This window comes from Chiloscyllium punctatum, chromosome 44, assembly GCF_047496795.1.
Source record: "Chiloscyllium punctatum isolate Juve2018m chromosome 44, sChiPun1.3, whole genome shotgun sequence".
Classification (NCBI taxonomy): domain Eukaryota; kingdom Metazoa; phylum Chordata; class Chondrichthyes; order Orectolobiformes; family Hemiscylliidae; genus Chiloscyllium; species Chiloscyllium punctatum.
Window position 1 is genome coordinate 46740209 of NC_092782.1, and position 25233 is coordinate 46765441.

General features: G+C 40.3%; 1 protein-coding gene across 1 annotated transcript in view; it reads right to left on the bottom strand.

Moving 5' to 3' along the window:
- Nucleotides 1-7785: 7785 nt before the first annotated feature.
- The window catches only part of LOC140466949 (transmembrane protein 53-A), a 52587-nt gene continuing 35139 nt past the window's right edge, over nt 7786-25233 (bottom strand). The window contains exons 3-4 of the mRNA XM_072562821.1: nt 24112-24230; nt 7786-8167 (exon numbers count right to left, since the gene is read on the bottom strand). Of these exons, the coding sequence (XP_072418922.1) occupies nt 8048-8167; nt 24112-24230 (239 nt within the window). The 3' untranslated portion in view covers nt 7786-8047. The remainder of the gene's footprint in view (nt 8168-24111; nt 24231-25233) is intronic.

Consider the following 25233-nt stretch of genomic DNA (forward strand, 5'->3'; position numbering starts at 1 on the left):
GGCAGGCTAGATAGGCTGGGACTTTTTCACTGGAGGGTAGGGAGAGCGGAGAGATTTATAAAGTCATAAGGTGAATAGCAAAGATCTTTTCCTTCGGGTAGGTTCAAAACTAGAAGGCGTATTTTTAAGGCAAGGGAGAAAGATTTAAAAGGGACCTGAGGGGCAATTTTTTCACATATAGGATGGTTCATATTAGATTAGATTAATTACAGTGTGGAAACAGCCCCTTCGGCCCAACAAGTCCACACCGACTGCCAAAGTGCAACCCACCCAGACCCATTCCCCTACCTTTACTCCTTCACCGAACACTATGGGCAATTTAGCGTGGCCAATCCACCTAACCTGCACATTTTTGGAGGAAACTGTAGCACCCGGAGGAAACCCACACAGTCACGGGGAGAATGTGCAAACTCCACACAGAGAGCCGCCTGAGGCGGGAATTGAACCCGTGTCTCTGGCGCTGTGAGGCAGCAGTGCTAACCACCCTGCCGCCCACATATGGAATGAACTGCCAGAGAAAGTAGTCAATGTGGGTATAGTTAAAACATTTAAAAGACATTTGGACAGCTACATGAATAAGAAAGGCTTAGAGGGATATGGGCTAAGTGCAAGCAAATAGGACTCGTTTAGTTTGGGAAATTTGGTGGACATGGATAAGTTGGACCACGGTCTGTTTCCATGCTATCTCTAGCATCTTTAGTTCTTTGCTTTAATCAAATCTTGTGAATGTAATCCTTTGGCATTACACTCAACCATCAGGATTCTCTTTGAGTACTCACTCACATACCTGAATGTGTCTGCAATTGGAATAAGGCTGATGATATACAACAACACAATGTCTTCAATCATACTCTCACCCAATCAGAATTCCCTATCACATAACATCGATGTAAAAAAGATATTTGGTTAGAGATGGATTAAGATCATCTGAGATAATGAAGCCTGCAGACTGGAGAGACTACATTCTAGATTAGAATGGTGCTGAAAAAGCACAGCAGTTCAGGCAGCATCTGAGGAGCAGGAAAATCAATATTTTGGGCAAAAGCTCTTCATCAGGAATAGAGGGTTTCCAGCATCTGCAGTCCTTGTTTTTACCCTGGAGAGACTATAGTCTAACTGCTGATACAATTGCTCGCCTATGACTTGGAACATTTCAAGGGTGTTTTGAGATGTGTGGACACTCATTCCATCCTCATAGAGTCACAGAGATACACAGCATGGTAACAGACCCTTCAGTGTAACCCGTCCATGCCGACCAGATATCCCAATACAATCCAGTCCTACCTGCCAGCACTCAACCTGTATCCCTCCAAACCCTTCCTATGGTAATGATGTAAGAAACGTTTGCATTTATGTAGCACATTTTATATTTTAAAATTTCCTGAGGTGTTACATAGAAGCATTATAAAACAGAATTTGATACTATATGATACATTGAGAAAGTTTGATCAGAGAAATAGTTTTAAAGGAATATCTTAATTATTGCTGAAACTAATTATTGCACTCATCAGGATAATTTGCAGGAATGCTAACATAAAGGGAAAACAATATTTCTACTTTATGAGAGGAGTGTGATGACTAGTTGGCAAATGGACACTGATTGCGTGAGGTGTTGTTATGATGAATGCACCAGTTAATGATAACTGGAAGACAGCTAACATGCTTTGTTTAAATTTTAAACCACACAAGTTGACTGATTGGTCAAGGCATTACCCTGAGAAGTCAACCAGCAAATGGCTGCCACATAGTTTGTTGAGTTGAAATAGGAGCAGTGTGTGTACGTGTTCTTTTTGTCTGCAAAGAATAGGGCCTGTATCTTATTTTATGTAGCTTCCATTACAGACAAATGTGCTACATTACGAGACTGACTAACATTCTAAAAAGGTTGCCAGTATAAAACTTAACACAGTCAGGATTATCCAACAAACTTTATCCAGTTACACAACTACGTTCATTATGAAGAAGTTTTTCCTGAATTCCATTTTGGATATCTTTACTATTAAGTGTTTTGGAAGTGCACATTAGTTGAGTATTTTGATACCTTACTTGTTGTGAACAGCTGAAGGGATATGCTGTTTGATATGAAGGCCAATCTTTGGGGTTTATGGCCTATCTATGTAACATTGCAACATTGCAATTAATATACCAGATCAGTCAATACTGTGATAGGCGGGATTTTCTTTTTGGCTTAACAGATGCATCCTGTTGGTGGCAAACACCTCTGTGTAGCTGCTGCATCATAGCGATGTGAAACAGGTAGTTTCATTCGCTGCACAAACTTTTGAGCTTTCTAACCCTTCCAGGAAATCTTCAGTAGACTGGGCATTTTGAAGGTGTTACAATATGGGCTAAACCCTCCTGCTTAATTTAAAATCAGCAACACAGAAAAGATTTCTCCCGTGCAATAATCTGTAAACATTCGAGTGGCCAAGGACTATTTAAGGTAAAATTAACAACTTTATTTTTTAAAGTATAACAGAGAATAATTAACTAACAACTATTTACCATTCCTTACTCTAACCTATCTGTTACCTTCCCTTCTATAATACTAGTCTGATAGAACTCCTAGTTAAGATTTACAAAACAAGACTTCTTATCTCAAAACAAAGCAATTTTCGTTCTTCTATTCGGATCTTCCTCTGTCTTCTTGTCTTCTCCTTTGGAATTTTTGTAGCACAGAAACTTACCTTTTTAAGAGAGCTATTTTTCAGGCAGTCTGTTTACATGCTGGGCTTGTCAGTTCTCCTCTCAATTGTTCAATTTTCCCTGGTCTTATACCCTCCCAAAGCATCGGATTGTGTCATTGGCTTTTAAGATTGTCAATATACTCAATTCAAACAAGTAAGGATTGGAGTTTGATATTTTTCGTGGTATAATTTAAACTGATTGGCTGAATTCTAATTTGTTTTTTTGTCTCCAGGCAACGAGCTAATCGAGTTGTTCAACCAAGTGTTACATTGTTGCTTTCTTGAGAACACTTGGTGCTGTGTCCAGTAGTTCTGTTGCTGTTAACTCTCTTAAAGTACACCCATATCTTCATAACTTAGGATCAAAAGCAATGACTTTAGGCCCATTCATTTCTTGCTGCATGTTGTGCAAACTCATGAACGGGTTTGATGGATAGATTAGTGTGAGGTAAGGTAGATAAGCTTGGCTGGATGGTAGTGGGGTTGGGGGTGTGCCAGAATGGATGGATATGAGTGAGGGTGTGTGTATAGTTGGATTTTGTCAGATATACCTTTTGCTTCTACGTGGGATAGTATAGAATTTTGACAAGTACTACAAGATTCAAGGATTAGGAAGTACAAAATTGATTAGATAATACTCTTTATTCAATCAAGTCACTGAAAGAATAAAACAAAATCATTTACATGCAACATACATGAGGTTCTGGTTATAGATCACATTTCAAGGTCTCCTCAGGAAGTAGCAGGTGTGTTATCCTGCATGCTTACACTAACTTTGGGGACAAATCCCCAAAGGGCACCAATGTCCTTTACGTTGATGTGGACATAATTTCTCATGTATAGAGATGTAAAACTGTTTAATGGTGTGTGAAATTATTATGTTTAATAATATGAATCCATTAATCTCTGAGGTTGTTTATTACACCCCACACACAAATGCACATTCATTGTGTTGATTGTTAACACAAAAACCAGAGCGTTCAGGCCAAGTCTATTCTAATATTACTGTAATACAGAAAACCCTTCTCCCACCTAATTTCATTTCACTGTACCAGCATATCCTCTCTTTCTTGCTCCATGTGTCTGTCTAGCTTTCCTTAATGCATCTGTGCTATATTTGTCTCAGCCACTCCCTGTCATTGCAAGTTTTATATTCCTACCACTTTCATTATGAAGAAGTTTTTTCTGAATTCCATTTTGGATTTATTAGTGACTATCCTAGGGTTCTAGTTTTGGTCTTCCCACAAGTGAAGCATCTTATCTTTCTCTAATTTCAATATAATATTATCAGGTCACCCCTCAGCCGACTTTCTCCCAGAGAAAAGTGCCCTATACTGTTCAGCCTTTCTGATACTATTTTTATAAATCTTCCTTGCACTTCCTTCACTTATTATAATATGAGACCAGAACTGTACACAACTCTCTAATTGTGATAAAAACAAGGTTCTGATTAGACTTTCTGTGGTACTCAGTGTTCCTTCTTCCCAGTACGATAGCTGCAACTTCTTCTCTATAATATAATTTAGTTATCTATTAATAGGCAGTAGGTGAGGTCAGCAATGTCTCTTCTATAGATTTGGGTTTATATAGTCATTGCAGAAGCAGGACTGATTAGCTATCGTGGCTAGTTTGTAGTTCAGAATAGTGCCAACAATGCAGGTTCAACTCCTGTTCGAGTTCAGATAGACTTAGAATCTGCCTCTTTGCTCTTTCTCTGAGTGAAAAGCAACTACAAACCAGTACTGACAAAAACCAAGAAAATGGCTGAGGATGAAGCATAAGAAGACAATGAACCAAGGACCTGCTTTTGTGCAGAGGGCATGATGAATGCTTCATTGCAGAATGAGTCTTTTGTACGTAGATGTGTGTTTTAAAAGCCATTGTAGATGGTATGCATATATTTACATAAAACACGATATTCCATCAGGTACAGGAATCACACCCAGCATTCCAGGCAGAATGAATGGAGATGAAAGTGAAAATGAGCCTGCCCTAGAAGTGAGGTTAAAGTATCAACTGTAATATAATTCTCTCCATGTCAGAAGGTTGAGAATCCAAAGCACGCAGCTAGAGACCTGAATCCAAGATCTAAGCTGCCACTCCAGTTCATACTGTGAGAGCTGCTGATTATCAATGAGATGTTAAACTGAGGCCTCACTTACCTTAGGGTGATGTAAAATAACCCAAGGTACAAATCCACCAGGGTGGGGGAGATCTCTGTGATGTTCTGTTCAACCAACGTCAATGAAACAGATGAATCTGGTCATTATCCCAATGACATTGGTAAGATTGCATTGCGCATAAATTGGTGCCTGGATTTCACTTCCAGCAGTGACTGTGCTTCAGTTAGCTTTTTGTAAAGTTTTTTTTGGTACCTGCTGAAGTTTTCTCTTTTGGCTTCCATGTGTTCACCTATTAGACCTCAGCCGGGACATTGTGTAACAGTTCTAGATACCACATTATAGGAAGGATGTGAACGCATTGGAGGGAGTGCAGAAGCAACTTTCAAGAATGGCTCCAGGAATGAGAAATTTCAGTTTTGAGGATAGATTGAGGAAGTTGGGACTGTTCTATACTGAGAGAAGAATGCTAAGAGGAGATCTGATAGAGGTTTTCAAAGTCATAAGTGGGTTGGATTAAGTAAATAGGGTGAAACTGCGCCCACTTGTAAAAGGAACAAGAACAAGATTTAATGTGATTTGAAAAATTAGCAAATGGAATGTGAGAATTTTTTTCACACAGAATTAGTTAGAGTATGAAATGCATTGTGGTAGTGGCAGGTTCAATTGAAATATTCAAGAGGACATGGACAATTCTTTGGATATCAATAATGTGCAAGGAATAAGGCACATCAGTAGCACATCTGACTCCAGGTCAGAAGGTTGCATGCTCAAATCATTTCGGGCTCAAGGTTTTTGACTGCAGCCCAACTCCTTGCAATTGGGCAGCAGGTGGCTCAATGGTTATTACTGTTGCCTCATAGTGTCAGGGATCCAGGTTCAATTACAGCCTTGGGTGACTGTCTGTGGGGAGTTTGCACATTCTCCCCATGTCTGTGGGTTTCTGCCAGGTGTTCTGTTTTTCTCCCACAATCCAAAGATGTGTAGGTTAGGTAGATTGCCATGCTACATTGCCCTACAGTGACCTGGGAGGTGTTAATTGGGTGGATTCGCTATGGGAAATTTGGGGCTACAGGGTTAGTGTGGGGGAATGGATCTGAGGTGGGTCCTCATTGAAAGATCAATGTGGCTGAATGGCCTCTTTCTGCACTGTAGGGATTATGTAAAACGGGAGGGAATGCAGGAAATTAGGACAAGGTAACAATGTTCATTTTAAGACCAGTGTAAACACCTCTGTGGTTCTGAGGCTAGATATTCAGCCATGGCGGTGTCATTAAGAAGCAAGGCTTTCAATAGCCTCCTCAGTACCAGAGGAAGTGAAAGTGTAGAAAGACCATTCTTTTGCCCAATTTTCTCATTTGAATCTGGTGACCCACACTGTTCAGGGACTTAACCTGTCTGTTATTTCATATTTGAACCTGGACACACTCAGTCAGCTGTTACACCGAGAAGGGAATAATAGGCAAACATGATTCCTTCAGCTCCCGTACATGTAGATCTGCTGGATAACAAAATCTGAGAGCATTAAATCAATCTCAATAGATTCTATTGGCCTAATTGGGAAAAAAAGTAAGAAGTGCCACTTTATGTGGCACCTTTTCATGAACACCGGACAACTTAAAGTTCCTCACAGCCAATGAAGTACATCTGAAATGTTTCATTGTTGTGATATGAGATTCTAAGATTTAAAATGATAGAGTGGATCACTCCATGATGTGAAGTGTGCAGAACATGCAGTTGTGATATCAACTGTGTACAACAGCTCAGCTTATTGTAACAGCTTGTAACAGCTCAAATATCCACTGATGATCTCAGTACGCCTGAATACATTAAGCAACATGAAGGACCCCCTATTGGTTAATTGTTGGTTGATTTCTTGTTTTTGATGCTTCCTGTAGTTGCTTCACATTGTAGCCTATAAGCATGGAAACACTTTGTTGATTTTAACACTTCAATGTTCATTTTCATGAGCGTATTAGCAGGCTTTCATCTGGGAATTGAGCAAGACTGGGAGAATGAGCAGAGGTCGCATAGAGTAGAATAAGCTGCTGGAAGAGGGGAAAAACACTATTAGCTGATGGCTGTATCTGACCAAGATTTGAGATTCTGCATTAAGGAGTTTGTCTTTGAAATCTATCAACTGTGACCACTGTTCCAATGGTAGCATATCAGTTGCTACACAGTGGCAAGAAATAACTTACAATCATCAAAGCACCAAATTCCATCTCTTAGAATGATTCAAAGTGTTTCTCATACAAAGAATTTGTTTGAAATATAGTCTCAGTTGTTGGGCGATGATCAATCACAATCCACAGAGTAAATCCTTCAGACACCAATGAGAAAAATGAATGGTTGACAATGGTAGGATGGTGGGATAAATTCCTGACTGGGACATCGGGATAATACCCTACTTTTCTTCAACTAGATCCCTATGTCCTTCAATACTGCTCTGAAAGAGCTGATAGGGCTACACTTTAATATCTCATTCAAAGGGCACAACCTGGGACACTGCTTCACTTCCTCAGTATCCCTCAGGTTTCACTAATTGGTGAAACTTACATTGTCACAGACATGAGGAGATTCACATACCCTTTCTGAGGTTCTACATACCAATGATGTGAACTTATTGCTGGCTTGTTGGTCCTCTGTCATTTTGCAATACCTTTTTTTGCTGATTTGCTCTTCATGATTAACACACATTCCCATTCTCTGGGTTATTAATGCAGACATGATATTGAGATGGATATGTTACTAGGCTCGCAATACTGAGATCTGCATTAATAATCTAAACAATTAATGGGACCTCATTGAGAATTTGAATGAAGTTCAAAATAAGAGTCCAGATGCAAATCTGGTGTTAGCAAACGAGACCACGAAAGTTTTGGAAGTGTTCATTCTTGTCCTTTAAGGAAAGAAACCAGCCACTTGGACTGAACCAGATGTGAAACCAGTCCCAAACCAACATGCTAGTCTTTTAACTACCTTCTGAAGTAGTTAAAAGTGTTCAGTTAACTCATTATCATGCAATGCCCACATCTTACTTGGAGTTACATATACCTTTTTTTGAAAAAAGTAATATCCAACTCAGCAAAAAAAGTATTTAAAAAATTGCATTCCTGTCAATATTTCACATAATAAAAAAAGTAAAATCTCAGCCCACATGATTCAGGAGACACAAGAATCACTTTAGACACAGGCTTAACATTGAACAGAAAGTCTCAGATAAATGGCACAATTTCCTCAATCACTTCCTCCACCACTGAAGTTGAATGATTTGTCCAGCTGATCACTGAAGTTGAACGATTTGTCCAGTTGCACCCTTATCTTCTGGTCCCACATTCTTGTGAACCACTCTCTCACCTGAATATACAAAGTAGAAGTGAGTTTGAATAATCAGCTACTGTTGACCCCATGCCTCCTCACATGAGGTTGAATTTTAATAAAAAGAACTGTTTACTAAAAGATGCTGAATGTCAGGATTCTATTTCCAACTGGATGAATTAAGCAATTTCAATAATGACATGGGCTTAAAACTTTACCAGAATTTTTAGTCCCCGTTTTGGCTTCCCATTCTCAGATTTTACCTGACTATAATGTAATCTAATGGTTTACATCTTGCGTTTTTAATAAATGGTTCAGTGGATTTTGATGTCTTTTGAGAGATTGTATTCAATGCTCCTCATTATACTTTCCTCACTGACAATCCCAATTTGTGTTACCCAGTACCCTTGAATCAAGGATGAAGGATGCAGTTATGTGAAGCGATCTTTTCAAATGCCTTATTAAAATACATCTAGATAACATCCACTGCACTACCCTCATCAATCCTCCTTGTCACTTCCTCAAAGAATTCAATTAAATTCGTTAAGCATGACCTTCCCTTGACAAAGCCATGCTAGTATCCCTGACTAGTCCATGCTATCATCCTTTCATCTTTGGTTTGAATCTTGCCAAGAGCCATAGCTTCCATTTGCATGAGGGGGAACCACTGGTTTCTGAATCCACTCTCCAGTGATGAGTGTTCTGTTTGCACTCGATTGATTGAACACTGGGAACTTGCCTCAACCCCTAAACCCAAATCAAACACCCCGCTTTGCCAACGCCACTGTCACCAACACCAATATAAGCAAACGCCCTGTAGCAATTTCATCCCAACATCTGCTCCACTGACTATTATACCTAGAGGGAGCATTCCATAGAATATAATATAAAAGCAGATAATTCACCTCTACAACAACTTGAATATTTATTACAACTAACATGAGAGAGCCAATATCTGTACATTTAATATATGGGCAAACCCTATTTGGTCAGATTGCAAGAGGTTTCATCAGATTATCTCACATTTCTAATTGCCTCACATCTCTACTCCCTCATTGGTCAAAAATACACCCTCCTTAGGATGCATCACCTTCCTTTGTGAATTATAGAACAAGTTGGCTCTTCATTGACAATTGGATGAATAGAGCCAGTTAGTTAAACAACATTTGTCCCGTTTCCAATATATTTATAAATAATAAATAGAAATGTTTAAATACATTTTTAAAAAAACAATGAATGCCATGATTTTACTCCCAGTGGTATGTGAGAGATAAATGTTAATTTTTGTAGTCTCTAGGTCTCCTTGTGCTCATAGCCTTGCAGATAAATCTGATTTGGTGTGGTGGTATAAAATGGGAATCAGTGAATTGGAAGACTGCTTTAAACCTGCCCTGATTGTTACTTCAACTGACGTAAAGGCAACTAAAATTAAGATGAGATGTAAAATGAATTTATGACTATCAGCTCCATTACTCAAACACAGCAAAACACGAGTGAGGAAGTGAGGACTGCGAATGCTGGAGATCAGAGTAGAGAGTGTGGTGCTGGAAAAGCACAGCTGGTCAGGCAACAGCCGAGGAGTAGGAGAATCGATGTTTCGGGCATAAGCCCTTCATCAAGAATGGGCTCTTGCCCGAAACATTGATTCTCCTGCTCCTCGGTTGCTGCCTGGCCTGATGTGCTTTTCCAGCACCACACTCTCTACTCTGATCTGCAGTCCTCACTTTCTCTGCAGCAAAACAATATCTACTCCAAAGGATGAAGGGCAGTGTTTTGATCAGGTAATGGAAACTAAGGAATCAAGCAAAATTGGACCCAGTTATAAAGGCAAAATTCAGTCCCTAATTTTAACCATTTCCTCCCTCCTTATTTTAATCTGCTTTCGTCCACATGTACAATACAAACTCCCTAAGTAAATTCATCGCCCAAAAACTACATCCACAACCAGTGGTGGAGCTGCAGTGCCAGCAATGGGACAAGGCTGCAAAATCCCACTAGTTTACAGGAACAATTTCTATTCTAAATGTGGTTGCTCAAATTTGTTATCAAAAATGTTGAAGGGACGTACATATATTTTTTTTGTCATGTTATATAGTTGGGTGAACAGCCATGATCATATTGAATGGTAGAGTTAGCTCAGGGCCACATGGCCTACTCCTGATCACTATATTTCTATAGTGAAGATATGAAGCAGCGTGCTGAAGTCTTTTCAAGCTTTTGGAAGTAGCTGGCTGATTTTGGGCAGTGTGCGTGCGCAATTTTTTATTTACTTTTTTTTATTAGAAGTTTAAGTAGATTCTCTGTGGTATTGAGTCAGAGTGCTAGTTATCTGATTTCTGAGCTGCATCAAAATACTCAGGGGTTAGACATTGACAGGAACAAGATGATATTAAGTACTGCACTACCATTTCTATCTGCCTGAAAATGGCAGTGCAACACTCTCTCCTGCCACCCGCCACCCCTGCTTACCCCAGTAAATTCTTCCAGAGGCAAGTTATATTCAACCTTTCAATTGATTTTCCTAGGATATAGGGAGGGAGCAATGTGGTGGTAATGTCACTGAAAAAGTGATCCAGAACCCCAGGCAAATGATCTGGGGATATGGGTTCACAGGTAATGAAATTTCACTTCAATAAAAACCTGAAATTAAAAAGCTAACCAATTGATGACCACTTGTTGATTCTCATCATACTTCCATCTTGTTCATTAATGTACTTTAGGGAAGGAAATCTGTCATCCTTACCTAATCTGACCAGTGTGTGACTCCAAAGCCACAGTAATGTGCTTGGCTTTTAACTGCCCTGTGGACAATAAATGCTGGCCTAGTCAGAGACTGCTTGAGCAAATTAAGAAAAGCTGGTGAGTAGAGGTAAAGTTTACCTCTGTCTGGATAAAGTCTAAAATTCCCACAGACTATCATTGTTGATAACTTTGTTTGATGCACTCAGCACTCCATTGTGATCACTGCACAGGTAGCGACTGTTCAGAGCCTTGACTGTTAGGAGATTGTCTGCATGGATTTCTATAGAGAAATCCAGGGGAGTATCTCCTAAGACAGAGAAAGTGCTTTTGCGTCCCATGGTCCAAAACTTCCTGTTGTAACCTTATTTTTGAACTGTGTCCTCTGGTTCTGGGCTCACCCATCAGCAGAAACATGCTTCCTGCCTCCAGAGTGTTCAATCCATTAATAATTTTATATGTCTCAATCAGATCCCCTCTCATCCTTCTAAACTCAAGTGTATACAAGCCCACTCACTCCAATCTTTCAACATATGATAGTCCCGCCATTCCACGAATTGACCTCGTGATCCTACGTACTCCAGGTGCAGTCTCGCCAGGGCCCTGTACAGCTGCAGAAGAACCTCTTTGCTCCTACACTCAATTCCTCTTGTTATGAAGGCCAACATGCCATTAGCTTTCTTCACCGCCTGCTGTACCTGCATGCTTGCTTTCATTGACTGATGTACAAGAACACCTAGATCTTGTTGTACTTCCCCTTTACCTAACTTGACCCCATTTAGATAGTAATCTGCCTTCCTGTTCTTGCCACCAAAGTGGATAACCATACATTTATCCACATTAAACTGTATCTGCCATGCATCCGTTCCTCACCTGGCCTGTCCAAGTCACCCTGTATTCTCATAACATCCTCCTCACATTTCACCCTGCCACCCAGCTTTGTGTCATCAGCAAATTTGCTAATATTACTTTTAATACCTTCAACTACATCATTAATGTATATTGTAAACAGCTGTGGTCCCAGCACCGAACCTTGTGGTACCCCACTGATCACAGCCTGCCATTCCGAAAGGGTGCCGTTTATCACTACTCTTTGCTTCCTGTCAGTCTGCCAATTTTCAATCCAAGTCAGTACCATGTGCCTTGATTTTGCTCACTAATCTCCTATTTTGGGCCTTGTCAAAGGCTTTCTGAAAGTCCAGATACACTACATCCACTGGCTCTCCCTTGTCCATCTTCATAGTTACATCCTCAAAAAATTCCAGACGATTAGTCAAGCATGATTTCCCCTTTGTAAATCCATGCTGACCCAGACCTCTCCTGTTATTGCTATCCAAATGAGTCATAATTTCATCTCTTATAATTGACTCCAGCATCTTTCCCATCACTGACATCAGGCTAACCAGTCTATAATTCCTTGTTTTCTCTGTCCCTCCTTTCTTGAAAGGTGGAACAACATTAGCCACCCTCCAAACCGCAAGAATTGATCCTGAATCGATAGAACATTGGAAAATGATTACCAATGCGTCCACGATTTCTAGAGCCATCTCCTTAAGTACCCCTGGGATGCAGAACATCAGGTCCCGGGGACTTATCAGCCTTCAGACCTAACAGTCTATCCAACACCATTTCCTGCCTAATATAAATTCCCTTCGGTTCATCCATTACCCTAGGTCCTTCAGCCAATATTACACCTGGGAGATTGCATTGTGTCTTCCCCAGTGAAGACAGATCCAAAGTACCTATTCAGCTCTTCTACCATTTCCTTGTTCCTCATAATAAATTCACCCGTTTCTGTCTTCAAGGGCCCAATTTTAGTCTTAACCATTTTTTTCTTTTCACATATCTAAAAAAGCTTTTATAATCCTCCTTTACATTTTTGGCCTGTTTGCCTTCATACCTCAGTTTTTTCTCTGCGTATTGCCTTTTTAGTTATCCTCTGTTGCTCTTTAAAAGTTTCCCAGTCCTCCGGCTTCCTGCTCATCTTTGCTATGTTATACTTCTTCTCTTATCTTTATACAGACCTTAACTTCCCTCATCAGCCACAGCCACCCCTGCCTCCCCTTAGGATCTTTCTTCCTCTTTGGAATGAACCAATCCTGCACCTTCTACATAATATCCAGAAATACCTGCCATTGCTGTTCCACTGCCATCCCTGCTAGGGTATTGAACCATTGAACTTTGTCCAGCTCCTCCCTCATAGCTCCATAGTTGCCTTTGTTCAACTGCAATACTGACACTCCCAATTCTCCCTTCTCCCTCTCAAATTGCAGATTAAAACTTACCATATTATGGTCACTACCTCCTAATGGCTCCTTTACTTCGAGATCCCTGATCAAATCTGATTCATTGCACAATACCAGATCCAGATTTGCCTTCTCCCTCGTAGGCTCCAGTACAAACTGTGTAGGACCTGGACCTAGAACACACCTACTTAAATAGCACTCACTAACCTTCCCAGCAGCTTCTGTGCTCCGACCTTATTTCTGCCCACTTGACGGTATTCATATAGGAATGTGGACGACTCCCTACTAGTCATTTGCCACTACTCTCCTACTATTATCAAATTAAACTCTCATTCAGTCCCTTCCATTCAGAAATACTTTCATAGCCATTTCTCAGCCAATCAGATTTACTTGCATGATCATCCCCGATACTGAAGCATATCACACCTACATTATCTGGGGAAGTAGCAGAGCCAGAACTCATTTGCAGAGCCACTCCCAAGCTAGGACAGATCACATCTACATTGTCTTGGGGAATCACAGAGTCAGGAAATTGTCTGCATAATGATTCCCCAGGATTAGGGCATTTATATTTGCATTATCTCTGAGGATGATCTCATCCTACCATTGTACCTGGGGTAACATGTGGTAGCGGGGTTGGGGGGGGGGGGGGGGTAGTTGCCAGAGTACCTGTGAGCATTACCAACTGACCTGTATAAAAGGGATGTGTTTTCTTTGTTCGGGGCCTCATGTTGACTCAACTTTACCTGTCCAGTGAAGAGTGTCAGAGGGGTCACCTAGCTTGTACAAGCTTTAATAAACTTTAAATGTTTGCAGAAGTTGGTGTGTACAAATTGCATCTCGTGTGTGAAACCTCGGGAAAAGAGCCTAATGCTGAGGAACCTTCTTCACTGTCCACTACACCTCCAATTTTGGTGTCATCTGCAAACTTACTAACCATACCACCTATGGTCACCTCCAACTCATTTACATAAATGACAAAAAACAGTGGACCCCGCACCAATCCTGGTGGCACACCACTAGTCACAGACCTTCAGTGTGAAAAGCAACCCTCCACCACTACCATCTGTTTTCTACCTTCAAGCCACTTCTATGTCCAAATGGCTACTTCTCCCCATATTCCATGACATCTAACCTTGCTAACCAGCCAACCATGAGGAACCTTGTTGAGTACCTTAATGAAGTCCATATATGTCACATCCACCATACTGCCCTCACCAATCCTCTTCGTTATTTCTTCAAAAATCCCAATCAAATTATTGGGACATATTTTCCCAAGCACAAAGCCATGTTGACTATCTTTAATCAGCCCTTGCCTTTCCAAATACATGTAAATCCAGTCCTTCAGAACCTCTTCCATTGAATTGCCCTCCACCAATGTCAGGCTCACTGGTTTATAGTTCCCTGGCTTTTCCTTACCATCTTTCTTAAATAGTGGCAACACATTAGCAACCTCTAATCTTCAGGCACCTCATCTTTGACTATCGATGATACAAATATCTCTGTAAGGCACCCAACAATCATTTCCATAGCTCCCTACAGAGTTCTAGGTATACCTGATCAGGTCCTGGGGATTTATTCATCTTTGTGTTTTAAGCTGTCCAGCACCTTCTCAGAAATATAGACATTTTTCAAGATGTTGCTATTTATTTCCACACATTCGCTGTCTTCCATATCCTTCCCCACAGTAAACACTGATGTCAAATACTTGTTTAGTTTCTCCCCCATCTCCTGCAGTTTCATACATAGGTGATCTTGCTGATCTTTAAGGGGCCCTATTCTCACCCTTGTTACTCTTGTTTAAAAACCTTGCAGTCTATGAAGGGACTGCCACTTATAAAGAGGGGCTGCTACTTGCCATAACATACACAATAGCTGTTAATCTGCATGATATGTACAAGTTCTAATAGTTTTTTATGCAAACCTGGCCTCTGTGATGTAGCTGGTAGCAGCCTTCTCTGAGGAATTAGATATTTAATCCCCACTCCCAAGCAAAAAGTTAAGAAGTCAGAATCTAAAGGGGCTGTTTGTATAGGATGGGCTGAAGGGCTAACATTATTGATGATATTTGAGAGCTGTTTGACCTTGAATGAGTCCTCATAGAATCCCTACAGCATGGAAAAAGGCCATTTAGCCTAACAAGTCCACATTGACCCTCCGAATACCCCACTTAGACCCATTCCTCTACATTTCCCATGACTAATGCACCTAACCTACACATCCCTGAACACTATGGGCAATTTAGCATGGTCAATTCACTTAACCTGCACATCTTTGGACTGTGGGAGGAAACCCACACAAACACTGGGAGAATGTACAAACTCCACACAGACAGTCACCTGAGGCTGGGATCAAATCGAGACCCCTGGTGCTGTGATGTAGCAATGCTAACCACTCAGCCACCATGCTGCCCCTGATGGCACAACCAAACTTGTTTTCTGTACTGGCAAGCAGCTCATTTTCCATATCTGTTTTTCTCTGCTGGCTGTTTGTCACATTATATATAAGAAAGAGAGTCTCATTCCAGGTTTTTGGACTTCACTTTGGACCAGGATCGTGAATGATGTCAGGACCAAACCTAAGCCTCCAGACCAGCTATCGATCAAGCGGTCCCTGACTTGCAGAAAGACATGAGGCACATTGCTATCTTTTTCTTCCTTTCTCGCCTCTTTTTTTATTAGTTAATAGATGGTCATATTTCAGTCTTGTTTTCCCCTTTCTTTTCCATTTTTTATTATTTTAATAAATGTTCATATTTAAGCAAATTGCTATTGTTGAGTCTTCTCTTAACTATATTTAACCGAATTCAAAAAGAACCACTTGGATACACTCTGTGACTGAAGACACTGTTGTAAAATTTACAGTTTTCAAATTTGTATTTTGTGGTTTCTTTATGCAAAGTGGCAATCAGGAAGATAGTGTCATAGAAAATTAGGAATAAGACGAGACCATTCGGTCCTCCAATATTGCTATTACTATCCAATTGCATCATGGAGATCCATTACATACCTATGCTCCATTCGTTTTGATACCTTTACACCCCAACACCCAACTATTGATCTTCACACCCAGCACCTACACCATTTTTGGGAGGAAGAGAATTCAGGATGTCTACTACTCCTTGCACAAAATATTCCTTCCTAATTTCCATCCTAAATAGCTTATTATAATTTTAATAAAAGTTGTTGTTCCAGTTTTTCTTTTACCTGCCTGCTGAGCACTGGCTACAACCTGTCCGATGAGTTTCATTGTCCGGTGCAGGTACTGTTTGTTAGCAGCTTGGAATGTTACTTTGCCTTGGCACCACCTCACCATGAAGTAAGTGGTGTCTCCTCAGTGTCGTACCCATCAGCCAAGATGGCAGCTTGCCTCCTCTATTCAAAAAGTTGGATCAGAGAAAGTGGGCAGTTGTTTGTATTTATATATATTTAATGCAGGTTTTATTAATAATTTAATAAACTGTGGAGCAGTGAAGGGTGAATTCTCTTAAGTTTCTTGTGAATTTTGGTGGCATTTAAATGCCATAAATAGGCTTCTGAAAAACATTATTTCTTTCAGTGCTTCAAACTTCAGCTCAACTATAACTCCAGTGTAGATGTGTTGTTTCATGTCAAGTCCCATTCACTCATCAGTTATTGTCTGGCTTAATTTGGCTCCTGGTCTGACAGTGCTTTGATTTTAACATTTTGATTCCTTACATTTAAATCTCTTCACGGTGTTACATTTGCTAAATTCTTATCACTCTTGCAGCTGTTTTTCATTGCTCCACCATTGGGAGCTATACCTTCAGCTGCCTTAGCCCTAAGCTCATTAAGCCTCTCTGCTTTTCTAACTTAATTTCCTCATTTAAGATGTTACCAAGCTTTTGGGCGTCTGTCATAACAATTTGCAATATTGCCCACTGTCAAATTTCATTTGATAACTTGTCAGTGAAGTGCCTAGAAGCAATTTACAACAATGCCTAGAAGCAATTTACGCTATATAAATGCAAATCATTGATGTTGTTGTGGTTCTCATGGGAGAAGATCCTCAGGCTTTGTTCTTAGTGGCAGGAGTGGTTGATGTAATTGGACTCTGAGAAATGAATAAAAGTCGAATTGAATATTCAAACAGGACAAGGGCAAATGCAAAGTGTTAAGAAATGTGTAGTCAAATTAACACACCAGAGCTCGAGGAAGAATACTCAAGCTTGTCAGGATTTCTGAAGCTGGTTGTATCTAATTGTATTGGAAAGGACCAGTGGATGGTAAATTATAGTCCATCCATATTCATCCATTTTACACTCCTGGCTTGGTTGGAGAGTTTCAACCTGATTTTTTTGGACATTCTACGAACCTCTCAGTAAACCCCTTTAAAAGAAATCAGTGTTAAGTTGCGAACATAGGTAGTGAAATTCTTGTTCCCACACTCCTCCACCACCACTGGACATCCCCCCAGGGCTTCAAGGGGTAAATTATTACAGACCAATTACATCAACTTGATTTGGATTATCTTGCATTTTGACGGTTGACAGGCAATCTTATCAAGCTGCTAAAGATTTTCAATTTTAATTAGACTCAATAGAGTAGGTAGAAAGCCACTGTAGAATTTAATGCCCTCCCCAGAAGGGAGTTTGGAGGTGGGAACATATAATCAGACAGGAGTGTGCCAGTCGGGGACTCTGATGCCTTCCTTACTCTGATGCCTTCCTTACTCTGCTGCCTAATGAGAATGTTCCATGAGCCATCTTGTTATCATATCTGCTTCCATCACCCTTTCTAGATGGCACACTTCAAAACTTTACAAGTTCTTGCATTTAAAAAAATTCTCATTGCTAATGGTACTTTTGACAATCACTTTAAATAGGTTTCTTCTGGTTTGTTTCTTGAAATACTTTTCCTTTGTTTGCTCTATAAGTACACTTTAAGACTTTGACTGTTGCAAATTTCCCCTTAATTTTCTCTTTCCCCATAAGAACAATACCAGCTCCTTTGGTAACTTTTTTTTATCCTCAGTTCTATTCTAATGAATCTTCTCCCCAAGCTCCCTAATGACATTGTGGATCAACCCACAGCAGGTGGACTCAGCAGTACAAGAAGGCAGCTCACCACCACCTTTTCAAAGCTAACTAAGGGCAGGCAATAAAACTGCTGGCTAGCCAGTGATATTCATGTCCCACAAATGAATTTTTAAAAAGCCTGATTCCTGGTTGGATCCACAACATATTATTTTCCTAATTGACATGAAAATGAAAATTCCCCATGATTAATGCACTTTATTATATCCCCCTATTATCTCCTGATTTATTCTTTGTATTACAGCACAATTGCTATTTGGGGGCCTATATATTACTCTCAGCAATACCATCTTCCCCTTCATATTTCTTATCTCCAACAATTTGGAGTCTATATAATCTGATCCAAGGTAATGTTTTGCTAATATTCATACTCCATCTTGTACTACCAAAACTACACCACCACTTTCACTTCCTGCCTGTTTTTCTTTGAGAAATCACAAATATTTAGTTCCCAGCTTTGAGTTCCTTGTAACCATTTGTCTGTAATGGCTAAGATTTTACTTCTTTTTGTGCTCTTCATTCATTTATTTTGTTTCAAGTAAAAACTATTAATTTTCCCTTTTTTAATCTGTTCCCTCTTTTTCCCTATTTATTGTTTTCTTGATGCTTCAGTACCCTGTTCCATCTTGTCCCACTCTGGGTATCATTGTCAAATTAGCTTCCTTACAATGCTGCCATATCTATTTGCTTTGCAAGCCTATGCTTTTCACCTCCTTTAAACTATCGCCCTCCCCTTCCCTAATTAGATTAAAGCCCTTTATTAAAAGAAGATTTTGCAGCATAGAGTCATAGTGTCATGGAGATGTACAGCATGGAAACAGACTCTTTGGTCCAACCTGTCCACGCCGACCAGATATCCCAACCCAATCTAGTCCCACCTGCCAGCACCTGGCCAATACCCCTACAAACCCTTCCTGTTCATATACCTATCTAAATGCCTCTTAAATGTTGCAATTGTACCAGCCTCCACCACATCCTCTGGCAGCTCACTCCATACACATACCACCCTCTGCATGAAAAGGTTGCCCCTTAGGTCTCTTTTATATCTTTCCCCTCTCACCCTAAACCTATGCCTTCTAGTTCTGGACTCCCCCACCCCAGGGAAAAGACTTTGTCTATTTATCCTATCCACGCCCCTCATAATTTTGTAAACCTCTATAAGGAGATCCCTCAGCCTCCAACGCTCCAGGGAAAACAGCCCCAGCCTGTTCAACCTCTCCCTGTAGCTCAAATCCTCCAACCCCGGCAACATCCTTGTAAATCTTTTCTGAACCCTTTCAAGTTTCACAACACCTTTCTGATAGGAAAGAGACCAGAACTGCACGCAGTATTCCAACAGTGGCCTAACCAATATCCTGTACAGCTGCAACATGACCTCCCAACTCCCGTACTCAATACTCTGACCAATAAAGGAAAGCATACCAAGTGCCTTCTTCACTATCCTATCTACCTGTGACTCCACTTTCAAGCAGCTATGAACCTACACTCCAAGATCTCTTTGTTCAGCAACACTCCCTAGGACCTTACCTTTAAGTGTATAGGTCCTGCTAAGATTTGCTGTCCAAAAATGAAGAACCTCGCATTTATCTGAATTAAACTCCATCTGCCACTTCTCAGCCCATTGGCCCATCTGGTCCAGATCCTGATGTAATCTGAGCTAACCCTCTTTGCTGTCCTCTGCACCTCCAATTTTGGTGTCATCTGCAAGCTTACTAACTGTACCTCTTACGTTCGCATCCAAATCATTTATGTAAATGACAAAAAGTAGAGGACCCAGCACCGATCCTGGTGGCACTCCACTGGTCACAGGCCTCCAGTCTGAAAAACAACCCTCCACCACCACCCTCTGTCTTCTACCTTTGAGCCAGTTCTGTATCCAAATGGCTAGTTCTCCCTGTATTCCATTAAATCTAGCCTTGCTAATCAGTCTCCCATGGGGAACTTTGTCGAACGCTTTACTGAAGTCCATACAGATAACATCTACTGCTCTGCCCTCATCAATCCTCTTTGTTACTTCTTCAAAAAACTCAATCAAGTTTGTGAGACATGAATTCCCACGCACATAGCCATGTTGACTATCCCTAATCAGTCCTTGCCTTTCCAAATACATGTACATCCTGTCCCTCAGGTTTCCCTCCAACAACTTGCCCACCACTGAGGTCAGGCTCACCGGTCTATAGTTCCCTGGCTTGTCTTTACCACCCTTCTTAAACAGTGGCAACATGTTTGCCAACCTCCAGTCTTCCGGCACCTCACCTGTGACTATCGATGATACAAATATCTCAGCAAGAGGCCCAGCAATCCTCTATCTTCCTACAGAGTTCTCGGGTACACCTGACCAGGTCCTGGGGATTTATCCACCTTTAACCATTTCAAGACATCCAGCACTTCTTCCTCCACAGTTAATAATGATGCAAAATATTCATTTAGTATTTCCCCCGTTTTCTGTGGCTCCACACAAAGGCCGCCTTGCTGATTTTTGAGGGGCCCTATTCTCTCCCTAGTTACCTTTTTGTCCTTAATATATTTGTAAAAACCCTTTGGATTCTCCTTAATTCTATTTGCCAAAACTATCTCATGTCCCCGTTTTGCCCTCCTGATTTCCCTCTTAAGTATACTCCTACTTCCTTTATACACTTCTAAGGATTCACTCGATCTATCCTGTCTACACCTGACATATGCTACCTTCTTTTTCTTAACCAAATCCTCAATTGCTTTAATCATCCAGCATTCCCTATACCTACCAGCCTTCCCTTTCATCCTGACAGGAATATACTTTCTCTGGATTCTTGTTATCTAATTTCTGAAGGCTTCCCATTTTCCAGCCGTCCCTTTACCTGTGAACATCTGCCTCCAATCAGCTTTCGAAAGTTCTTGCCTAATACCATCAAAATTGGCCTTTCTCCAATTTAGATCTTCAGCAATTTAAGAATGTGGAACACTTCCTCAGAGCTTGTTCTAGTCCATTGCTAGAACTTCAGTATTAATTTGACAAAAACTTCATTTACCTCCATGGGCAGAGATCAAACTACTGCCAAAGCAGGTGCATTAAAACTTCGGAAAATTCACCCATGAAAGCCTGACTTTCCTTCATAGCTAGGTCAATACCATGGAACTCTATCTAATAGCAGAATCAGAGCACTGTTGGCCAATAAAATTACAAATTTTTAAATAATTGCAATACAAATCAGGCCAGTTGGCCCCTCCTGTCTGCACAGGGGTGGCACAGTGGCTCAGTGGTTAGCACTGTTGCTTCACAGCATCAGGGACCCGGGTTCGGTTCCAGCCTCGGGCAACTGTCTGTGTGGCGTTCGCACATTCTCCCCTTGTCTGTGTGGGTTTCCTCCCACAGTCCAAAGATGTGCAGGTCAGGTGGATTGGCCATGCTACATTGCCCATAGTGTTAGGTGCATTTGTCAGAGGGAAGTGGGTCTGGATGGGTGACTCTTCAGAGGGCTGGTGTGGATTTGTTGGGTCAAATGGCCTGTTTCCACAATGTAGGGAATCTAACCTCTCTGCAAATGAGCATGGTGTTCTGTGCCACCTTCCTGCCTTGTCCATCTACCTTTACATACTGTGCTTTTCCAATAACCCTATTTCCCTTTTGAACACCTCAGCCTCAACTGAACCTGCCTCCAGAACACTCTCAAACTTCATTATACATTCTAACTACTCACCATGTGAAAAATATATTTCTCATATCACTTTTAGTAATTACTTTAAATCTGCCCTCAGATTCTCAACCCTTTCAGATATGGAAACATTTTCTCCCTATTTACTCAGTCCAGACCACTTACAATTTTGAATAATTCAATCAGACCTACTTTCAATCTTCTTTTCGCAACAACAGATCCAGCTTCTCATCTCCTTTCTTCATAAATGAAATTCCTTAGCACTGGAACAATTCTCAGAAAAAAAGCTCATTTTCACTCTGTCCAATATCTTCATGTTCTTCTGAAGGTAATTCAGGAATTTGATAAGAAGGATCACCATCACCATTTTTTAACAGGTCCTAGGGGATGGACAATCATTGCCATTGATGTCCACATCCTCAGAATTAAAAAGACACTACATTTTAAAATGAAAATTTGTGACATCAGAAAGGGTTTCAAAAGACACTTCAAATAAATGTGCTGGTCTTGTGAAGACAATGGACAAGATGGTTCCCATAAATTCCATTAAGGAACAATTAGGCTGAATGCTCTGTTTCTGGTCTTTTAATTTTGTGCAAGAAAACTTAAACTTCTTAAATCTATAATCCCATTAGGAGGAATGTTCGTTTTAAAACTCAACCAAATTATTTCTTCCCAGTTTGCTGGATTCAAAAACAAAACTGGGAATTTATTGATGGAATTCAAGGAGATTTGGCTTTGAGAATATCAATTTGTGTTAAAATTATCTCCATCAGAAAAATTAAAATAATTTTGGATATGAATAAATCCCAGAAAATCCCATTCTTGATTCTTTCACATATTTGTTTTTTCCTTCCCTCCCTACCTTGTTTTGTTTCTCTCCCTGAGATACAGTTCCAGGGAGCTGCCTCTGACACTCCCAATTGAAGAAACAAAGACAAGTGATGACCAAGTAAATAGTATGAATCAAAACAGCATAAGGCAAACCTGCTTGTCTCTGCTGACAAATACAGACAGTGCCAGTGAAGAGGATTACTGGCACGTGATTAAAGGAGAATTAATCACCTTAGTGTGATTTGAAGTGACATTTTCATAAAATTTTGGATTACGCTTGTTTTCTAGGTCCATCCAAATAAACACTGGCTTGGAAGGTAGCACTTTCTTCCCTTAATCTAAAGATCCAAAACTGAAGTCCCACTCCTGACTGTTGGCCACAAAATCCAGGCTGACATTTCAACCCAATCCTGAAAGAATGTTTCATTGTCAGTGATGCCAACCTTTTAATGTGATGTTAAACCAAGGCTGTGTCTGTCCTCTCAGGGGTGCTGCAGTGAAGAGGAACAGAGGAGTTCTCCCCAGTGCCCTGTCCAACATTCATCCCTCAAGCAGCATCACGAAAAATAGGTCATCTGATCATTTCTCTACTGCCACATATTCGAGCTTGCAGTATGCAAATTGGCTGCCACAGTTCTATATTGCAATGATGACTAAACTATTCAAAAATATTTAATTGGCTTTAAGGGAAATCCTGAGGTCATGAAGGATGCTGTTTTCTTTGTTTTGCCTTTATCTGTCTCTGAACGCAAAGCATTTTCTCAAGATCACGGGAACTTTATCAATATAATTGTTGCTATATTTCGTTTCAGTACACATACTCAGTTCACAATTCCAATTCTTTTTCCTTAACATCATTTACAATACCACCTCACTGAATTTCTTGACCCTTTTCCTATTTTGCTGTGCTTCTGTTTTCAGTAACATATGTTGGGTAATTGCAGGTTGTTCAACCAAAACACCAACCTCCAGTGAATTTCTTTAAAATGTAAATTAGGATAGACTGAAGTTTTGAAATGCTGTTGACCAAACAATTTAATGTCAAATTTACCAGTGTACCATCAATGTCAGAATGTTACAGTGCAGTTACAAACCAATCAGCCAATAACTACTGCTATAGTGGTCTACACAAGCTCACTCTTCTATGGGTTGCACGTTTTATTATTAATATTTTTCCAGCAATGATCAAACATATTTTAAAAACAACTAATTAACCATTATTCACAGTGATTTATAATCTGGATTGCCAAATCCAATGTACTTTTGGAGCATTCATTGCATGATCACATTGAATGGCCACATAACACAATAACTCCATTCAACTTTGCCAAGTTACTGCACTGAGGGACACATCATGTGACCACATTGAGTGACCACACCAAGTAACCTGAATGGGTGACCACTTGTGACCACACTGAGCACTCATAGCATGTGACCACACCACATGCTATCATGTGACTATCCTGCATGACATACCTGTGCCAGAAGCTGCCCATTGATTGTTCTGAGTTTTACATGATCAGAATTCAGGTTGGTTTCAAATTGAAACAGTGAGAGTTGAGCGAGGTTCTGAAAATGAGCACAAACCTTCACCCCTAGAATAAAGAGAAAAGCATAGATTTCAGTAATCATTGCCTTATGATATTCCTGTAGTTTGTTCTATCTTATCAAGCTATCCTTTTAAAAATGGCTAAGAATTTACTGATTGGAAATTATTGATTGAATTTTAAAAAGTCACTGAGATGTAGCTTCAGACTTACAAACATATGAAATAGATGCAGATGTAGACCGTTCAGCCCTTCGAGTCTGCTGCACTGTTCAATAAGATGATGGCTGACATGTTTGTCTCGTATTCCACATTGCCACCTACCACTGATAACCCCTGATTCCCAGCTTAACAAGAATCTATCCATCTCTGTCTTAAAAATATTCAATAATCCCTCCTTCACCTTCTGAGGCAGGGGGTTCCAAAATTACACAACGCTGTAAGAGAATAAAATTCTCATCTCAGTCCTGAAATGATGACTCCTGATTTTAATACAGTGCCTTCAATTTCTGGAATGACTAAGAAGAGGTAAAATCCTTTTCACATCCATTTTATCAAGACCACTCATTAGCTTGTGCATTTTAATCAAGCCACCCTTCACTCTTTTAAACTCCAGTGGAAACAAGATCAACTTGTCCAACCCATCCTCAGAAGACAAACCACTCATTCCAGGTATTAGTCTAATACACCTCTTGTAAACATATCCAATGCGTTTTTACATCCTTCTTTAATTAAGGAAGTCAAAAATTCAAGATGCGGTCTCATCAATGCTCTGTATAACTGAAACATAACATCTCTATTTCTATGTTTAATTCCTATTGTAACAAAGAATAGCATCTTTTCGCCTTTTTGATTATGTACCCTCCCTGCTTACGTTGTTTAAATTCACTCAGAGGCTGGACCAGAATTTATTGCCTGTCCCTAGTTGCCCTTGAGAAGGTGGTGGTGAGCTGCATTCTTGGACTGTTGCAGTCCATTTGGGTTAAACAGCAGTGGCTTTATTAAGGAAATATTTATCTACGGGTAGCAAGATCAGACGAAGCTGTTTCTGC